The sequence below is a fragment of the Miscanthus floridulus genome, chromosome 2 (genome assembly GCF_019320115.1).
Source record: "Miscanthus floridulus cultivar M001 chromosome 2, ASM1932011v1, whole genome shotgun sequence".
NCBI lineage: Eukaryota > Viridiplantae > Streptophyta > Magnoliopsida > Poales > Poaceae > Miscanthus > Miscanthus floridulus.
The window spans coordinates 158,313,203-158,333,577 of NC_089581.1; the positions used below are offsets into that span (position 1 = coordinate 158,313,203).

At 43.9% G+C, this 20,375-nt stretch overlaps 2 protein-coding genes across 4 annotated transcripts; one reads left to right on the top strand and one right to left on the bottom strand.

Moving 5' to 3' along the window:
- The first annotated feature begins 7,129 nt into the window (after positions 1–7,129).
- LOC136540292 (receptor-like serine/threonine-protein kinase At2g45590) lies at positions 7,130–9,848 on the top strand. Its single transcript, XM_066532292.1, has one exon. The coding sequence runs from the start codon at positions 7,486–7,488 to the stop codon at positions 9,544–9,546; it is 2,061 nt and encodes a 686-aa protein (XP_066388389.1). The 5' UTR covers positions 7,130–7,485; the 3' UTR covers positions 9,547–9,848.
- A 1,992-nt stretch (positions 9,849–11,840) lies between these two features.
- Positions 11,841–15,150, bottom strand: LOC136540293 (transcription initiation factor IIF subunit alpha-like). 3 transcript variants are annotated; one of them, XM_066532296.1, is made up of 9 exons: positions 14,907–15,150; positions 14,607–14,771; positions 14,118–14,263; positions 13,517–13,884; positions 13,184–13,299; positions 12,922–13,044; positions 12,601–12,807; positions 12,295–12,486; positions 11,841–12,167 (listed from the first exon to the last, which is right to left on the bottom strand). In XM_066532296.1, exons 1-9 carry the CDS (start codon positions 15,117–15,119, stop codon positions 12,081–12,083), a joined length of 1,617 nt encoding a protein of 538 aa, XP_066388393.1. In that variant the 5' UTR covers positions 15,120–15,150; the 3' UTR covers positions 11,841–12,080. The 3 variants fall into 3 exon arrangements, with proteins under 3 accessions (XP_066388393.1, XP_066388392.1, XP_066388391.1); XM_066532295.1 differs by having other exon boundaries at positions 14,118–14,269; XM_066532294.1 differs by having other exon boundaries at positions 12,601–13,044.
- Between the last annotated feature and the right edge of the window lie 5,225 nt (positions 15,151–20,375).

A 20,375-nucleotide genomic window follows, 5' to 3' on the forward strand; every position in this document is an offset into this window, starting at 1 on the left:
CTAAATTGGCTATATTTCCCTCGAGCATTGGCAGCATGTCTTTTAGCCAATTTTTTTGTCTCATCAGATAAAGTCTCTTGGGAAGAAATGGCTGATGAGCTAATCTCACTTTCGTCTATGTATTCTTCAAAGTTGAAAGAGTAGCTCAGAGATAAAGAATTAAGTGTCTACATGTGAACAAAAGGAATCTTATTAGAAATAGCAAATGGGTTGATAATGAGATGAATGGTGAGGGAAACACAGTACCTTTTCTAGAAGAGACTCAGGCTGAGTAAAAGGAACAGCCGATGATGTGCCAACATCTTTTTCAACATTTGGTTGAATTGGCTCTAGATTTTCGACGCTAGTGTCTGCAGGCATCAAGAAGTCTTTTGGTTTATTTTTGTTATAGAAGAATAAGAATGAGCATATGAATTTCTTACCATCGACTGTTTACTGAGTTGGAGAATTAATGTGTTGGGTATCAACATCAATAGGATCATCCTCAACTGTTGGGTTGTTAGACCTTTGCTCTTGTGCAGATATTTTCTTAGGTGGTATCTGATAAAGAAGACTAATTAGAGAAGAGTGAGGATTACATAAAATTAAAAGGCTTGAGGAGATACCTTGGTAGCATCAGGAGGTGAAGTAGAGATGTTCTCATATTTTGCTGTTTTGGGTCTGTCAGAAGCATCGGTCATTTGAATTGTAATCGGCTCCTTAGGGGGATTAGCCGATGAGAGATTGGTAGACACTGATTCAAATGTCTGGGACAACAATTCAGCACCTAAGGCAGATTGAGATGCAATAGTCGATGGCTGTAAGAAAGGGATTGAATTAGAAGTTGGATATCATTTTAAGAGGAAAGATAAGTTAAGTTACCTGAGTAATTAATGATTTTGTTATGTGAAGTCTCTTCCCAGTGGTGGTTTTCTGAGTTACACCTTGGGTTGCCTTGTATTTTGAAGACTGATATGTGAGTATTGTTGGGGCAGCTGGGGTTTTCATCAACTTTTTCAGAGTGGGTGTAGTTGATCCCATTCTTGAGGCTGGACATGGTGGATAATATTCTATGGGATGCCCTTTCCTGTCCACGCTTGGCGGATCAAATTCGGTATCCTACAAAAGAATTTGTTAGATGAATTGATAGAAGAACTTGTTAGATAATCTTTCTAAAAGAAAAGTAGTAAATTACCTCACTATCAGAAGCAAATTCTTCATCTAGGGCTAAACAGTTGGGATGAATTGGACTACAAAAGAGGTGAGAATGCCATTTTTGCCACTAGGAATCAAACAAATTTGAGGAGAAGTTAGCTTTTGTCCATTCATGCAGGCAAAGAGAAGGAAGGTCTGATCCCAGTTGAAAAATTCTAGAAGCTTTTATCATCTCATTCATACCTTCTCTTGGCTTTAGAGTGTTCCTAAAGAATACTCGATGAGGTAGTTGACCAAGGCTAAATTGACGGACTATAAAAGAAGGATTATAGAATTCATAAGTTAGGAGGTTATCTAAGAGACAAGAACCAATAGCCATTTTACCATGGCCATGACGAAATTCAGCTGGCAGTACATAGGGTTTGATAATACAACTAAAAATTACAACAGCCATTTCATCTGAGCAACATAATTCAAACCGAAATTTGACTAGCAGAACTAGTTTATTGTCTTCATCCTCATCATAAGATAGCCAAGTCAAGATGTTTGCATCAAACCCTTTGAAAAATCTCTTAAAAAGGTGGCCTACATCAACAACAATTGTTATGGCTGATGCAGCTTCACCATAATTCATACACTGTCGAGTTCTTGCTTCTTTTCCTTTATAATCTTTAGAAAGTTGGAAGAAGGAAAGCTCAAATTCTTAAGATTGGGTTTTACAATCTTATGCAAGTATAGATTCAGCCACAATTGTATTAACTACCAAGGGCCACTGATAGTATACACTAGTTCATTTTTTAGTAATTGAACAGATACTTGGTGCATCAGGTGATAAGTAGACTCCAGCAGATATTTTTCAAGGGGGATTTCATTGCCGGCTGCTAGACGTTCTATCATGTATTTATGATTATAAGTTGTTCCGTAAGATGACCCACAAAAGATGATTTTTTTCAGCCACATATTTAGGAAAGCTACATGCTCTCTTTCATCAACAATTGATCTATCCCCAATATGGTTCAGGATATAGCTTGCCCATCCTATACAGTCTGATGTTTTAGCTAATTTCTTGGACCAGCATTTAAGAAATCATAGGGTTGCATTGATCCTATTATTCTAAGGCCGGTCGACATATAAATATCGACCAAAGTGATAGTCATTGGACCGTGATAAAAAACAAAAGCATTCAAAATGACCAAAAGTAAGATGTAGAAATTAGAAGTGAGTCATTCCTCTCCATTATAGACAGTGAGAGTGTCAGGCATTGATTCAAGTCATAAATTTTCCAATCTCCAGCATTTTACTCTGATACTCAATGGAACCAATCCCTCTATCCCTTAGGCATTTTGGGCCAATATCTAAAGAGAGTTTTGGTGTTTCAAGAAGATAAAACTACTATAGATTGAGGAGATTCAGTTGGTTTCTTAATTGACGAAATCAGATGGATCAGGATCACCCATGGGTCCAAGATAATAGGCATTAGGAACAACAACTAATAGAATCAAAATTTCTTTCCTCATTTTCTAGAGACCAGTTGGGATGAATTTAAGAAAAAGGAAAATACAGAGTAGCGGTTAACACTTGAAAGACAGAAGTTTGAAGGCATACATCAGGAACGTGGTCGCTGGTTGCCATTGTAGCTAAAATGGATCTGAATTTGAGGAAGGTTACTCGAACGACAATTTGGTAGAATAGAGAATTTGCTAGGGTTAAGGCTTTGGCGGTGGCGGCTTTGACTATTGAAGTTTGCTCGAGAAAAAATGAGAAAGTAAACAGACCGAGCGAGCTGAAAATGATATTGTTGGGGTATTATATAGAATTTGACCCGAGAGATCAGGAGCCATGCGGTTATTTTAGAATGAGCGGTTGCAACATGGTGAACAGATGAATAGAAATTTTAGAATAAAATCATTTTTATCATAAAATTAGAGGGCATGTGTTTACACCAAAATTTAGAAAGAATAACGCGGGAACTTGAAGCTTTCAGGATTGTATCATCAAGGAATCGATTAGATGTGAATCGATATCAGCTGATTTAGATGTGATATCAGAATCGGCTATTTTATGGATGACGTCTGCAAACGACGTCAATGGGCTATACTTGTGTGGCGCCAGAAAGATGTGTCGGACTCTACAAATAAAAAAAATTAGGGTCCAAGTTATTATTAAGTTAGGAAATTTTCTTTTATTCCAATAATTATAATAAATCGTATTTGAGTAGGATTCATGTTTAGATTATGGGTATAAATATTAGACTCTGGTTATTATAAAAAAATAAACATTCAATCAATACAATCTTTTTGACTTTTGCAATCGCATTAGGAGCAGGAGTATTGTAGATCTTGATAAGTTCTTCAGCAAACAGGGCTACATCGACTGATCGACCTCCAGCTTGCTTGTAAGTACCGTCACGACTTGTATTGTGCTTGTAAAGCTACATCAGCTGATTGATCTTTTATGAGCCATAATATAAGTTAGTTATCGATCTGTATCGTAGTTTGTAAGGCTACATCAATTGATTGATCTTTTACGAATCATAATATAGATCAAAGTTATCGATCTTGTGTTAAATAACTTGTTATTTAATACAATGGATATGTTTGGCTGGTATTAAAGCTGCCTGATAAGCCAACTAAAACTGTTTTGTTGTGAGAGAAAAATACTATAGATTCTAGCTGATAAGCCGGCTGATAAGTTCAAGCGAACAGGTCCAATATCATCAGTTATCGAATCTGCTAAGATTAGTAAGATTTTTCTTACTGTTTTTGGTTGATTCACCAGTTATCAATCTTGCTATAATTAATGTTTTATTAATTATAACAAAATCACTTGATTGAGATAGAGATAGATTAGCATCATGTCATTTTAATTTGTTGTCTTCTGATCTGGTCACGCTTCAAATCTTATAATTGATGGCCTAATTTCGATAGATCAACTGTTTTATCTCTATTCTAGTCAAACATAATATGCATCCAAAGACATGTTTTAACCTTGAATAAACTCACTAGTTAATGAGATTTAATCTAATTACACTACCATAGCTGCATTGATCCGGTCGAACCTCATTGGTAAGACTTTATATTAGAAATTATCGATTAGTGGTCTTGTTCATGATCAAAATATGTACTCTATTTATTTGCTATGATTGCATCGGCTATTTTAGCCGATTTGCCTATACTCTCACGCATATAGTATATTTTCCTGAATCTGTCAACATATAGATGGTTTTATAGATTCTTTGGTTTTAGTTTGTTATCATTATCATAGCTGCATTGATCCGATCGAACCTCACTGTTGATGATAATAGATTAGATTTAAATTGTTTGTAGATTCATTTATATTAGATAGTCGATTTGTTTGTATGTTATACTCTTTTCATCAAACTTATTGGCTCGACGCTTTTATATCGATCATGTTCCATTTAGCTGATGATGCTTTCTGATGTTCCATGAACATCGATTATTTTGATTTGTATCATTATCATTTAATATTAATCGATAATCCTTGATTTAAAGATCTTTATTTCATGAATACGCTGGATATCGACTATTTAGTCAATAGCCTTAGTGAATCGGCTATTTAGCTGTATATTTGAAACTGTTTGATGCAACACCGACATGTTTCACCTTAAATTACTGATAAGATTTTCTCTTATTGTTAATTGCAAGTCAAATTGATTGGCACGTCGTTGGGTTTTCAGAATCGGCTAGCTCTGTGTTGAAGCCAAGCAGATTTCTAGTCTTGTTCTATTTAGATCTTTCGGATTTTTATGTGTTGATCATATTGCCACATTTTTATATCAACACAACCGACTGTGGCTCATGGCGGTGTTTGGTTCCCGCACTTGTCCTTGGGCCTGTCCCTGGTCATGCAGCCAAGGCGCCGGAGCTTGGCTCCCGAAAAACAGTTTTGGAATCCGTTTTCTCGCAGCCTGGCTCGCGTGAGTCGTGTGCGTGTCCGCGGGAGAGAGCAGCGATGCAGGTATGAGCGTAGATCAAGGCAACTAAACAGTTCCCCATCGCATCTTAGCTCTGCTGAAAAAGGCAACCAAACAAGCATGGCTTGCATGACTACAGCTTGAGTAACACTGGCCTGGTTATCCAGATACGATGCAGCCCAGCTGAGAAGAGAACCAAACAGGCCCATAACGATGAATAAACCGGGTTTTGATTTTTACAAGGCGTCTAAATTTACTTTCTCCTTGTATCCAACATTATTTGAAAATGCATCGATCGAATAGTTAAGGTGGCGTTTGGATGACACTGGGATATGTATAATGAAAGAGATATGCCTCCTTCCAAGAGGTAATATTATATCATAGTCATCTATTCTTTACGTCTCATTTAATCCTAACCGTTCACCTATTTCTCTTTCCCTATCCCATTCTCTATATCCCTGTGTCCAAACGCTTGTAAAAGCTAACCGACTGCACGTCTGCACCATTCGGATGAACGAGCGATCTCCTGCTGAAGAAGAATGCGGGACCTGCGAATTGTTGGGACAATGCTTGGACTAACGACTTTTGTCCATACATGATTTTATAATACAAAACCGGGGCTATAAGATCCATATTCAAATAATTATTTATTTATGATTATGTTTCTGTATATGTTTTGAGCATTTTTCGGCCCTATTCGTATAAACTTACCAGTTATAGTACAGTGTTTTTTCTCTCATAATAAATTAACGAACAATATTTTTTAGCCCGGCTTTTCAGCGAAGCGAACGGGGAAAAAAATTACTTGTGTCATGCTGCCTCAAACCTAGCGAGACCGCAAAGGCATTGAAAGAGTCAGCGTCTGCGTAACATACGGTGAGTAACAAGTTAGACGTCAAAATAAAAGCAAATGAAAAGAAAAGTCATTGGACATGGACAAAAAGAACCTTTGCTTCCATTGACCTTTACATACGCTTTTGCTGATCGTAAAAGGAGTAGTAAAGCGCAGTGCTTGAGCTGAGATCTTGAGGAATCAGGAATCAAGAGAGAACAAAATGGCCCCCAAATCCTACGACGAGGTCGCTCCATGCGGTCCATGCCCAACCGGAAAGGCAAGGCTACCTGTAAAGTGTGGAGTACTGTAGTAGTACTAGTGTACCATGCCTGTCTCCAAATTCCAATTGTTGCACGGCAGACAAAAACCGCATCCTGCATGTAAAGCATGCTGCTAGTTTAGGAGATTCAGTTTGTTTTCCCCTCCTTTCTTGGGTTTTTTCTGGATGTCTTGAAGTTTATGCGTAGGCATTAAGTTTTCTGTAGCAAAGTTGCCTACAAGAGACTAAGCTCAGGGTATCCAGAAGGACGCCAAGCATGGATCGATATACGGTGATATACTTTTGTGCCAAGGAATTTCGTAGGATTATACTCGCTCCGTCTCAAAAAGACGGGTGTTTTAGCTTTTGTGATGGAGGGAGTATACAATTTGTCGATTTGATATCCATACACGGGGGGAAAATAATGCTTACATATGACCGCCATGGGCGAATCTAGCATAATATCATGTAAAGTGCGTGTACAGTGTACCTCGCAGGAGATCTCGCCCTGCTCACCTATGTTGAAATTTAGCTTATGCTGATGCTTATATCACAGTATACCTCGCAGGAGATCTTGCCCTGTTCGCCTGTGCTAAAATTTAGCTTACGCTGAAATATTGTGAAAAAAAACATTGTTTCATGGTTGAAAAGTAATGCTGAATAAGCTCGAACCAACAGTTTTAATTTGGTTGATGTAGGGTATAAGGCGGAACTGAGGATAACACTCAAATGCTAATCGGCTAATCGCTGGACCACTGCCATAACTCACACTCAGCAGCGTTTGATCGCATTTGACCTCTTCCTTCCCCCATCCGAATTCAACTCGATTATCAATTCCCTTGGCAATAACTCCGCTCTCCATCCTACACATCTTCCTACCGACTCCTACAATTGTACGTAGTACAAAATTACAAATACACCACCAGCTGGCTCATCTCTTTCTCCATCCCTTCCCTCTCTAGCTACGGCCACGCCAACCAAACAGGGCACCCTGTGCGTGCGGATGGGGTGGGTGGACTCTCACGACCCACCATCCCGCTGACCGTGGGCCGGGCGTTCCATCGGGCCCACTGACCAGCGGCTGGCCTCGGATCCTCCTCTCGCCCTCTCTCGAACCCGTCGTAGCAGAGTGGCGACGGAGTGAAGCACGCACGCATCCGAGAGAAGGCAATGGTGGAAAGCCATCGCACTTTTCGCCTCGCTCCGCTGCTGCGCTTTGCGGTGCTCGTGCTCCCCATCCCCTCGTCGGCTTGTCTTTTCCGCGCCCCGCCTGCTGCGCCTCTCCGGCCCCCTGGCCCCTAAACCCCCACCCCGCGCTCGGCGATGCCCTCGCGGCAGCCCTCGCCGCCCGCGCCGTCGCCGGCCCTGGCCCCGGCCGCCGCCGTCGCGGTCGCGGAGCCCCGATCCCGCGGGGCCCGCCACCGCCGGGCTCCGCCCGCCGTCCCCGCCGCCGCGGGGGCGTCGGCCGCCGCGGCGCTGATCTTGGTGGCCGCCGTCGCGCTGCTGCTGCTGTGGCGGAGGCGCCGCCGCCGCCAGAAGCTGGCCGTGGCGGCCGGGGCGCAGCACGCGGCCGACCTGCGGAGGCTGTCGTACCACCAGCTGCGCCGCGCCACGGGCGGCTTCGCGGCGGGGAGCAAGCTGGGGCAGGGAGGGTTCGGCCCGGTCTTCCGCGGCGCGCTGCCCCGGTCGGGCCAGCCCGTCGCCGTCAAGGTCATGGACGCCGCGGGCTCCCTCCAGGGCGAGCGCGAGTTCCACAACGAGCTCTCCCTGGCCTCCCATCTCCTCGGCTGCGCCGCCACAGCCCACGGGGGAGGGGGAGGCGGAGGCGGAGGGGGACCTGGGCCCGACCCGCCCCACATCCTGCCCCCGTTCGCCTACTCCCTCTCCACGCAGCCACGCCGCTGCCGGATGATGCTCGTGTACGACCTCATGCCCAACGGGTCGCTGCAGGACGCGCTGCTCGGGAAGAGGTGCCCCGAGCTGGTGTCCGGCTGGCCGCGCCGCCTCGCCGTCGCCCGCGACGTCGCCGCCGCGCTCCACTACCTTCACTCCGTCGTGCAGCCGCCCGTGATCCACGGGGACGTCAAGCCCAGCAATGTGTTGCTGGACAAAGACCTCCGTGCCCGCCTCTCAGATTTCGGACTCGCGCGGATCAGGTCTGAAGAGGAGGGTGAGTTGGAGAGCGGTGCCATTGGGGCCGATGCAGACGGGAACACCAATCCTGGTGGTGGATGTGACGAGGATATGTCGGTGGCCGGCGAGAGCACCGCTGCTGTCATGGTTAATGGGGAAGACAATGCTGCCAAGTCCCCAGAGGATGATGAGGTGCTCACCGCGGCATCTCCTGCAGAGGCCGTGTCCACTTCCGGATGTGACAAGACTAGTGTTGCTAGTGGATGTAATGCCCGAAGCTGCAATGGGGGAGGTGCAGGAGGATCAGGAACTGGGAGTGACTGGTGGTGGCGTCAGGACAATAGTGGTGGTGGTGGTGGCGGCGGCGGTGGCGGCGGCGTTAAGGACTATGTGATGGAATGGATTAGATCGGAGATCAAGAAGGAGCGACCAAAGAATGACTGGATTGCAGGGCCATCTGCAGTAACCCCTGTTGCTCCAACAGAGAGGAAGAAGCCAAAGAGGAGGGCGCGGGAGTGGTGGCGTGAGGAGTATGCAGAGGAGCTCACGAAGAAGCAAAAGCGGAGGGCACTTGCCAAGTCAAAGAGTGATGCTGGTGCGATGTCTGGTTTGCAGTGGTGGGAGAGGGATTGTGATTTGGAGAAGGGCCATTCGAGGTGGAGGATGATGAAAAGCTGGAGCCGGAGGAGCAGCAATGGCAATGGCAATGGCAATGCCAGCATCAGTTGGTGGGTGGACGGTGTGAGAAGGAGCAGCAGGGATTGGGCCAGTGGGGAATTTGTGCCTAAGAGTGGTGGAGCAGTGAGCAGCACACCGAGCATGCGTGGCACAGTCTGCTATGTGGCTCCTGAGTATGGTGGAGGAGGGCCTCTATCAGAAAAATGTGACATTTACAGCTTTGGTGTGTTGTTGCTGGTCCTTATATCTGGACGACGCCCGCTCCAAATGACAACCTCACCAATGTCAGAGTTTGAGAAAGCGAGCCTCATTTCGTGGGCAAGGCATCTTGCTCAAGTTGGCCGCTTGCTTGATCTTGTAGACCCTGCACTGCAGGATGTTGATCGAGACCAAGCACTGCTATGCATTACTGTTGCGCTCCTTTGCATTCAGAGGTCACCAGCTCGCCGCCCATCAAGTACAGAGGTGCTTGGTATGCTTGCTGGTGAGGGTGAGCCACCACCTCTTCCGATAGAGTTCTCACCATCACCTCCTGGCGGATTCCGCTTCAAGTCCCGAAGGAAAGGCCGGTGAGTTTAGTTTGTTGGTAGATGAAAAGATAGTGTTAGTATTCTATCCTTATGCTTGTTTTTTCTTGTACTCAAGTCCTAATTTATCTGTTTAATTTATTGATGTATAAAGATCTTGGTGGGACAAAAAAGTGTCCAATTGGGTTCAGATTTGACAAGAATTGCTGTGCCCCATTAATCAATTGGATAGTCTTAGTTTGGTTATTCCTTCTGCAAAACTCCTCTCTATCTAGTGAAAATTTTCAGTTGTACTAATTGACAAGAATTGTGTTCTCCTCAACCAACATGCTTAAGTGTTGATTGGTTAACAGCAGGAATGCCATGCTTCATTAAATCATAGTTGATTTGATACTTGCATGACCACATGAGGTTAGGAGTTCCCCCTGTTCTTTTTGCTGGGAGATAGAGAAGCATGTTGCCTTTTGGACATGCTTTGGGTGTTTTGGATGTAGTGCCCTTCCAGGCCCTAGTGCAGTAGATTTTCACTCCGTTTTGACAACCATTTTCTTCTGAACAAGCATATCCACTTGTGTGATGATTTCAACTTTCAAGCTTTTGCTGTTCACAGTTCCCTGTCACTTTTCTCTTTCCACTAGGACGGTACACTCACTTTCTCCAGCCAGTATATTCTACCTAGTTGCTTCAAACAGCTCGTGAAATATAAATATTAAGTAGACTGTAGACCACTTTACTATCTGAAAAAGGCCTTTCGTGATTTCTTCAACATAGCTAGTGCGGGCATGGTTTAGTGCCACAAAGCAATAGTTTAGGCATAAACCTTTAATTGGGATTGGCTGCCTGAACTGTGAACTCTGAAGGCTGAACCTGGCAAAAGATTCTGGGTCCTGTTTTAAAGTAATTACCGAAAAGTCCAAGCTTGTGCACAGTACTACTACAACCCCATGCTCTGTGCCTTATATGAGAGATGTTCTTTTAGTGAATTCTTAGACTTGTAACTGCATCAGCTATTCAGCTGGCATGTAAGACTGTAGATTGAACTGGATTGCTAATTTGACACCCCCCTTTTGCTATCCTTTACTTTTATATGCATACATTTAGTCTTTGCTTGCGGTTACTTCCTTAAATGGAAAACAAATAGAAGCTCAAACCATTCACATTCGAAGACTAAGATATTAAGGATAAAACTTCAGTGCATGTGAAGGAAAAAATAGGTAAATCAGATAAGGGTTGCCTATTTACTGAGACTGGAGGTACTTGACCCAGTGGATTAAATCTTGGTAAAGATCTGTGTTTCTCAAAGTCAGATACTGAGATGTCGTCATGATTTTCAAGCACCAACTTCTCACATGGTTCGTACAGAAACAACTGGTGTGAAAATGTCATGGAGTACGTGACAAAAATTGTTTTGGTTGACCTCTGTGCTGGCTAATTGAAGTTGATTAGCATATGCGGTTTGTTCTCAGACCCTTTTATGTAAACTGCTGGCAACTGGGATCGTTGCGTATTGAAACAAGAAAAACTAGCAGTTGGAAATGTTGAACTTGTTATTACTCACTGAACATTTAGCAGTCCAGTTTGTGCTGCTCTTAGGGCAATTACAATTGAGATGATGAACAGAAGAGGAAAAATACCTTGAGGCAAGCAGCAGGTTTCTGATGTGAATGTTTGCCTGTTTGGTCGGTCATTGTTAATTCTGGCACGGTGCTTGAATTGGAAAATGTTTGTGCTGATTACCCTGTTGCAATATTCTCTTAATTTTGCTGATGTTTGATTTCATTTTTAACAAATAATCCTTACATCAAAGGTATTACTGTCGCACGAACACACGGTAGATTGTTCATTAATCAATGTAATATACTCCCACATCCCACAAGAAAAGCTAAAAACATCGGTCATGCTTTGAAGACGGCGCGTTGAGTTGTCAAAATAAAAAGTTACACGTAGTCACACGCATTGACCCCAAACTTTACATTTAACCATCACTTAAATTATGAGCTGCTTTATGAGGTCTGGACTCGTGGGTCGTCGATCCAACGAGCACAGAAAACTTTATATAATTATACAAAATGCATATATCAAAAACACCTCAGTTACCCGTTGCAGAATTTAGGGCCTGTTTGATCTCCTGAAGAATTCAATCTAGAGTAATTCAAGAATCTTGGTGTTTCACACCGATTATCTCCAAGTAGGATGGAGGTGGATAGTTGGATTCTCAAAATCTTATGGTTGGATTATAAGAATCTCCCATAGATTCCATTCTCATTTTCTCAGCTCATTCTCAGCTCACTCTCACAATTATTTAGGAGATATAAATAGGGCCTAATTTAGCAAAAAAAAGCGGGAGCAGGAAGTAGAGTACAAGGGGAAAAAAAACTGGCAGATGCCTCTTGCTGAGCATCTTGGTTGCCAATACAGTCAATTCTGAAGGATAGGTAAAAAAAAAACTGATCATGCAATCCCTGTGCCATAAAAGAATCTGTTACACTGTTGCATTCCGAAACAATCTACGTGTTTCAGATGGCTACTGGGATAGAAGCATAACACTATGACCATATACAGGTAGAGTAATTTGTCTGTTCACTTTTGTTCCTTCCAAAGAACGACTTTGCCATGGCAATTCTTGTGAGATATTTTCCTCACAATGTCTGAAAATGTTTTCTTGTCCTGCAATAACAAGAGAAGGCAATGGATTGCTGAATGGAATGGTAGTCACAAATTACTGTAATAAAACTTAAAATGTATGGTAATGCATTGAGAACAAACATGTAATCAAAAGGCTGAAGAAGCCTACCTCTTGAGTTATTAGACGAGCCTTGAACCTCAACACCAGATCTTGGCATGTGGTGGGTTCCATTGCACGAAGTACTGCCCTGACTTCCTCCTCTGTAATGGGTGAGGATTCTCTTCTTTCTGAAAGAGATGATTTTGATATTGGTTCCAAAGAAGACTGCTTTTCATCCTTGACAACCAATGTTCTGGTTTCCTATATACCAAGAAATAGGGCAACTTTAAAGCAAAGAACCTGGTGCAACTTATGATTATATGACTACAACTCAAATTTCACATGTGTAGTGTGCAGAATGAAGAAACTGCATACAGGTTCTATCTTTATTTTTTTGGAGGTTGCACCATTAGAAGTATTTGCATCACCACCCCCTGATTTCCTCTTTTGAGTGGATTTGGATGAAGATGTGGCGCTCTGAGCGTGCGCTGATGGTGTTGGTTTACCAGGGTTGCTATCCACTGGTTCACTTTTGGGTACAAGTTGTTTTGGAGCAAGTTCTGGCGATGGTAGGTCATCTTCCTGTTGGACAAAGCAGATACAAAGATGAATTCTATTCCACAAGATTAGGTTTGCTAAGGCGTCCAACCTCCTATGAAAGAATATGTGAGTTCTAAGAAGAATTGTGATCATTACATCTGTGCTTTTGTCGTCAACGTCAGACTCATTTTCCCCAGCAGCTCGGCAAAGCAGCTTTTTTAGCTCCTGACCGGACTTGCTCAAGTTGTCACTGCCGCCTAGTTCATTCTCGTTGTCATCCTGTGAGTATTATGATGGAAATCAGATATCGCATCTTATGAATGGTGAATTGGTGATCCTGGTTAAGGCAACAGCATGTGCAGATCTAGTGATATCATACTAGCAGCATAATGCAGCAGGCACATCACATGTTGTTTACCTGTTTAATTTCAGGAGGAGCAGCCTCAGGATCAGCTAAGTCAGGTCTTTCCTCTATATCAACATCCACAGCCTCATCATCATCGGTGAAGGTCTCTTCGTGCTCCCAATCGTCACCTGTCATACAAAGGTTGCAGAATCAAGCTAAGATGCATGCTAAATTGAAGTCTGATAATATGGGTATGGAAATATGGTATGCAGCCTTTTCATTCTTCATTCAGGTGTGAAACTGTGAGTAGTTCTGAGGAATGACACTAAAGTATGTACTGTATAAGTGCAAGCAGAAATTCATAAAATCTCAGTATTAACAAAAGGTAGTATTTGATATGTATACCTTTCTCGATTTCATCATCCAAATCGAAGTCTATGTCCTTTCCACCTTCCTCGTCATCCTCGTCCATGCCCTTCATAGTAATCCCAAGCCTGTTTTTCCTTGCAGCGCCCCCTTCTTCATCGTCAACTTTGTCAGATTGATTTCCATTCTCATTCCTATCTCCTTTCTTGGGGTGAACACCATTTGTTGCCCCTCTATTTACATCATCAAGCCTGTTCACACCTGAACTAAAGGCAGCAGCTCCATTTGTAGCTGCCTTCATCATCCACCGTTCATACCCAGATGCACTACTTCTCCTTCTATTCATTTTCTCTTCAGCTTCTTCCAAGGTCAGCTGTTTGTACTGTGCAATTTTACTGAAGTTGTACCTGATAGGACATGAGAGACTGTAAGAATGCTCTAACAAAAATAAGAGAGCACCCATCTCAAAAGAAATGATATTAGGAGCTTTCTGCCACAGAATTAGTAATGTCAAGACTTGATGAAACCTATACACTCTAATGGTGCTTGAATCTTACAAGTATGTATGTTCAGATGATGGATATATGATCACAGTTCGTTTAAAGAGTAATAATAACAGAGGAAGCAGAGAGAACAGTACCAGGAACCAACTTGAACAGCAATCATGTCCTTGCCTTTCAGTGTCAGTGAATAGTATGTGGCAGGTGGATCCTCAGTTTGGCCCTGATACTGATGTTCGCCAGTCTCATCCTCCAAAATCCATGGCCTCTTGCTGTAGTGCTTGTCCTGTTTCTATCAAATGTGTGCACATGGTTTGACAGGGGAAACATCAGCTTATTGTCCTTAAGTTGCTATTGCACAAAGATCTTATAGCAATATATTTGTCAACTGCATACTGCTAATTTGCAACTGATACGAGATGTCTGATGCAGCATAACTACTTTGTAATAACTACAGTGCTATTTAGATTGATTGTAATTAGTTAGAATTTACACAGGTTCACCACTGTTACACTGTTTTATTATATACAGTTTTTATGTATGATTAAGGATACCAATTGAGTGACATTTTCAGGTTGTCCAAAGCAAATGAATGACAATGGTGATCATCCACGATCAAAAGGCAGTACCCGCATATTCCCAGTAAGCTGCCGTCCTTGGGGTACATCCTTGCGAAGAGTCCACCTGTTCTCTGCGCTCCTCTCCTTCGAGAAGGGCGGCAAGCCGGTGGTGAACCTGCCGATAGAGTGGGTCTTCTCCTTCTCCGCGGAGGTATCCACCCGGACATCGAACTCCTGCGCAGCGATCCATGTGAATAACGGAAAATCCCGGGTTGGGGGGTGGGGGTGAGAAACGATGATGAGCTGCATCTGCATTGCTCGCCCGATTGCTAACGAAAATCTGCATTAGAGACGGCGCGGGGCCCGTACCCGGATGAGCCTGGTAACGGGGGCGTCGCACACGGTGCAGCGCCCGCGGGCGCGCGCCAAGGTCTTGCCGCAGTCGGAGCAGAGGGTGGTGTGCCGGCACAACGTCAGGTAGAGGTCCGACGCGGCTCCGCAACGCTCGCACGCCGCCTTGAGGACCAGGTCCGCGGACGCGAGGCTCGCCGTGCCCCTGGCCCTGCCTATGCCGCCGCCCATGGTGTGCTCGGTACGTAGGGTTTGATTAGTTTGGTTCGTTTCGTCGTAAACGATCGGATTATTTACTCCTGCTTCGGTGCGAGAGAATCCATACGATCTTATAAGCCCAGCTGAACTGTAGATTGGGCCGTGTGGAAGGCGGCTGGGATCGAAAAGGACTGGCAAAAACTTGTGGTTTCTCGCTCGGTTGGCGACTTCGTGCATCGCATGTTGTGGCCCTGTCTAATGGGGACGCAATGTCGCATTGAGATGAGACCCACAATGCGTGCGCGTGGGCCTTGGAAAGTTGCAACCCGCGGAAGGTGTCGTCGGGGGCGTGTGCTGATGGGCTAGGCCCCTAGGAGACGGAAATCACCAATTCACGGTTCGTTCATCACGGAAAAAAAGGGAGGGGGGGAATCAGTGTGTACTGTTTTTATTTTCAGGGTCCTTTTCGAACACAGCATTAAAAAAAACCAAGGAATAGGGAAAATATAGAAATAGGATAGAAATACATGCGTAAAACATAGGATTTAAAACAGAGGAATTTAGTGAGTATGGTTGTCTTGGGCCCCACCTATCAATCTATGATTTCTCACCCATCCTACGTAAGATCACCTGCAAGGATGACAGAGTTGTTTGCCTCGATCCTATGCGTGGGAGAAAAAAAAAATAAGGTTGAACTGGATGGGAAGTTTCTTGTGTTTTCCCTATAGAATCAGCCATGTAGGAACTTTTCCTCTATTTTTCCTATATGGAGCTTCCTACGGACCAAAACGCTGCTACAGTACTTCAATCCTAGCGAATATTAATCTTACATTTTTTCTTTGTTTCACCTCCATTTCGAAGGGGCTCTCATTGGCAACTGTGGTCGTGGCCACCTATCCTTGCGCCGCCGCCCCCTCCCAGTCATGAGCAGGCACGAGATGCAGGACGGCGCGAGAAGAGAGGAGAATCTAGGATGATAGAAAGAGGAGGATGGAACAACATAGGTAAAATAGACATTTCATACTCATGTTAGTTGTTGTTTTAGCTAAAATACATAGATGGTAGTGGCATACTTGGAGCTTAAAAATGAAACGGTGACCTAAAAGTCACAATAACTTTTTTCAGTGATCGACACGGGATTTGGGCCTTTTATAGCGACTTGTAGCAAATTGTGTTATGCGACTATTAGATATTTAGATAAATTAAGGTATACTTTTTAAAAAAAAAAAACAAAAGGTTCGTGACAAACATGTGCACGGGTGATCTATCCATAACTACAAGCATATTGAACACATCGATAAAAATGAATAAATAAAACAACGAAGTTGCAAGTGTGTAACCAAAGAGGGACTAATCCCAAAGGCACCGATTAGGCACCTCCCACTAGTCGACATAGTGGGCTATTTGAAGTTGTGAATCACAATTGATGCTGGGAAATGACAACCCCACAAAGATATCGAACGGTAAGTTGTACAGGTTTGTCCTGTACATCAGTATCAAAAGTTACAACATCTCCAAAGTGCTTGTAATCTTGTTGATTTTTCCCGGTGCACCACAACATATTTAGTATTCTCCCGTCTGCAGCATTCTGGAATCTGACCTTCATATCATTGTCATGTCGGCTCATCTGCTCTAGTAATTACATTGTCTTCTTTATATCCTCCTTGATGTCATCCTGTGCTAATCCTGCGCAAAGGTTTCTAACTGCTTGCTTTCTGATTGGTAATGCAGAATCTGCAGAGGATACTCCGATTATGCTCCATACACGACCAAGCGTAACGTTGTTTGTTCTCAATCTCTTGATGAAATCATTTGTTAGTGGATCTATATCGCCGTGTGAGCCCCATTATTTCTTCTCACCATAGGTTTCTGAAAGGGCATGGTTGTGTTCTGAAATTATCTTACTCACAATCCAAGAGTGGTTGGTTGTTCGATGGAGTCTCAACATAGCTTTGCATCCAGTTCTAGCACTTGCTGCTCTTGGGTTTTGGCAGAAACCCTGTATAATAGACATAGATAAAGTTAAGATTGTTCACTTTTTTCATTTTGTTCGGCTACTTTTTATATTAATTCTCGATGCATGAATCTTTCTGGGTTTTATTTACCTCGCAGGAGCATACTATATCCTTTCCTGTGGTGTACTGAATGATGTTCGTCTTCGATCTTTATATCCTTATTCCCAACCCAATTTTCCATGAATATACAAGTTGTAGAACTCCTTGGCCTCTTCATATGAGCTGAATGTAATTCCTTCATATGGGAAGAAAATTGGATCTCCTTTCCTATCTTTTGATGATGCAATTGCTATTGAAATTACGGTTTCTGTTGTTGTCGTCAAGCAAGCATCTGGACCTTCCTTCCCCCTTTTCCTGTTTGTAGAATCATTTACATATCATCCCCACCTGGATTATAGCCATGAACCTAACAGCCAATGAACTAATTCGGAAGCCAATGAGACTGCAATCTTCCATTTGAAACCAATATTGCGGAAGCAAGCAATAAATGCTACCCGTTTCTTGCTATACGTATTATATTAATGTAACGGTTGCTTGCCTCCTTATTACGGTTTCGGCCACTTGTAGGCTTGACCAGAGAGGGTGAATAGTCTTTTTTTTAATTTAATTACGTCAGCTAACCGATATAAATACGAAATTTAAACTATCGATTTAGCTAAGACTACACATCTTTATCTAAGTTCACAAGCACCTTATAAAGATCCTAAAGAGGCAACAAATGTATCAGGCTAGCTAGTGCTCACCTATCCAATTATAGCTTGCAAGGTCACACAAACCTATGCAACTAGTACTTCAAGTAAACCGGAGAGCGCCTACACAATATAGTAAGCAAAAGCACAAAGCCACCTAAACTCACTAGTAATACTAAATAACAAGGCTACACAAATCAAATTAGAGAGCGTAAATTACTTAGCTACACAATCTAAGCAATGTGACTAACAAGGTTACTTAAACCAAATTAGTCACGCAAGAGCTACTTCTATGCTACACAAGCAAAAAGTTAACTAGCAAGCTACACAAGATAACTAGTTACAAGAGCAACTACACAAGCACAATGTATATGAATATAAATACAAATTTGTGTAAAAGGGATGCAAACCAACGGGAAGACAATGATGACACGGTGATTTTTATTCCGAGGTTCACTTGGTTACCACCAAGCTAGTCCCTGTTGTCTCGATCGCTTACTTAGTGGTTCGGCGGCTAATTAGCATCACCCGCCAAGCACACACGTTGGGCACCGCAAGAACCTACCCACAAATGAGGGTAGCTGTGGCAGAATCACCCAAAATAACATGCTTCCGGGGACGCTCGTCTTCCACTAGACGCTAAGCACCTCGAAAGTGAGCTACATCGGACAGTTCCATCGAGCACACCCCAAGGGAGAACTTGAAACAATCCACGTTTTACATCCAGAATCTCATAATGAGTACGAGTTTTCAATACTTAGTCTGTGGGGGATATACCCCCGGGTACCACAAGATGGTACATGGGCCGCACCATCCGAGGTGGTCCGGCCCGTAAGATCAAGGCATACACATCAAGATTACAAGTTGTACTAGATATTGTAATAGTACCAAATAGAATACTTTATTTGTAACCTTGTCTCCTCGGAGTATATAAGGAGAGACAAGGGTCCCCTAGAGGACAGGTTAATCTAGATACATCTCAATACAATACACCAAAAGACACAGGACGTAGGGTATTACGTCGACCAGACGGCCCGAACCTGTCTAAATCGCTGTCTCTGCGTCTTGTGTCACCATCTGGTTCCTGATTACATGCACCGTCTATCGATAATCTACCACCACGGGCACCCCCCCTCGGTGGACTGCCGACCATATTTCGTCGACAGTGGCGCGCCAGGTAGGGGTCCCCTTTTAGGGGTCGTGCGCGCTGATCCCTGGCGAATCAGATGGCATAACTCAAGATCAACATCCTTCGCGACAACTCGGCTGATCGCATCGACATCCTTGAACAATCACGGCGCATCTCCGAGCAGCACGCGTCGCCAAGTCGAAGCACTGCTATCCCACCAGCGACTTATCGATGACCGACGGCCCGCTAGATGGCAAGATCGCCTCGGCATCACACGATGATTTGCAGCGGCATGCTATCGCGCGTGGTGATCCTGGACCACGAACAGTCGTACAAGTAATGAGCAGCGTCAATCGCGGCGGCTTCTCGACTCCCGCTCAAATCGGACTCCTCGTGCTTGTACGAATCTGCTACTCAGAGTATAAATGGATTTGCATGCATGCAAATATGCAACCACGGATCTACAGGGGCACATGCATGTGCACGTGTACACGTACGTGTGGATCATGCGGCCGCAATCAAGCCGAGCACTGTCTATTCATCCCGTCTTATGACAAGCTCTCCAACGCCGACATGACCGCCGAGATGATCTTCTGAGGCATCGAACAAGCTATCCGACTACATCAAGCCACCGTGCTATGTTACAGAACCATGCAACCATGCAACCAAGGAAGCATATATGTGGTATACAGGGCCATGCATCAATGGAGTGCGTATACATGTATATGTCACTGTTTCTTGCATAGCAACTGATACTTCATACAAGTCCAAGTTAGATCACCACACAAGCCAATGACGACTATGAAGACAATGCATGCATCGAGCCGTCTAGCGAGCCACGTCGAGCCAAGCGGGCCGATTAAGCAATCTGTCCGAGCTCACGTCGACCACGTCCCGAGCGGCTTCGCCGAGCTCCGACCACCAGACCACGTCGACCACGTCCTGAGCGGCTCTGCCGAGCTCCGACCACCTCGACCACTAGACCACGTCGACCATGTCCCGAGTGGCTCCACCGAGCTCTGACCACCAGACCATGTCACAATGATGATCACCACGAAGAACGGCGCTATGACAATCGCGACCACCGTCACAATAGGCTAAAAAGTACGAGGATCGGACAACTTTATCGCCATCGACCAGATTTCTATCCAAAGATAAGTACACTTCTAATATTTATATTTAATATAATTTTCATTACGACATTTCTCCACAACGTCCTTGTCATGATTATTATTCTTCAAATAATGTTTGTCCATGTATACAATCTTAAATATAACATACAGGTATACTTAATGCAAATCCTCGACCAGTCATGTTGACGCTCGATGCCTCCAGAGACGCCCCTGTCTTCGGCTCCTCCCTACACGTGCACGAGTGTCTGCCCTCTGCGTTATGGGTGGTCGGTAGCGGCTCCTTAGCGACACTCTGTTCTTCCTACACGTGCACGGGCTCCGCG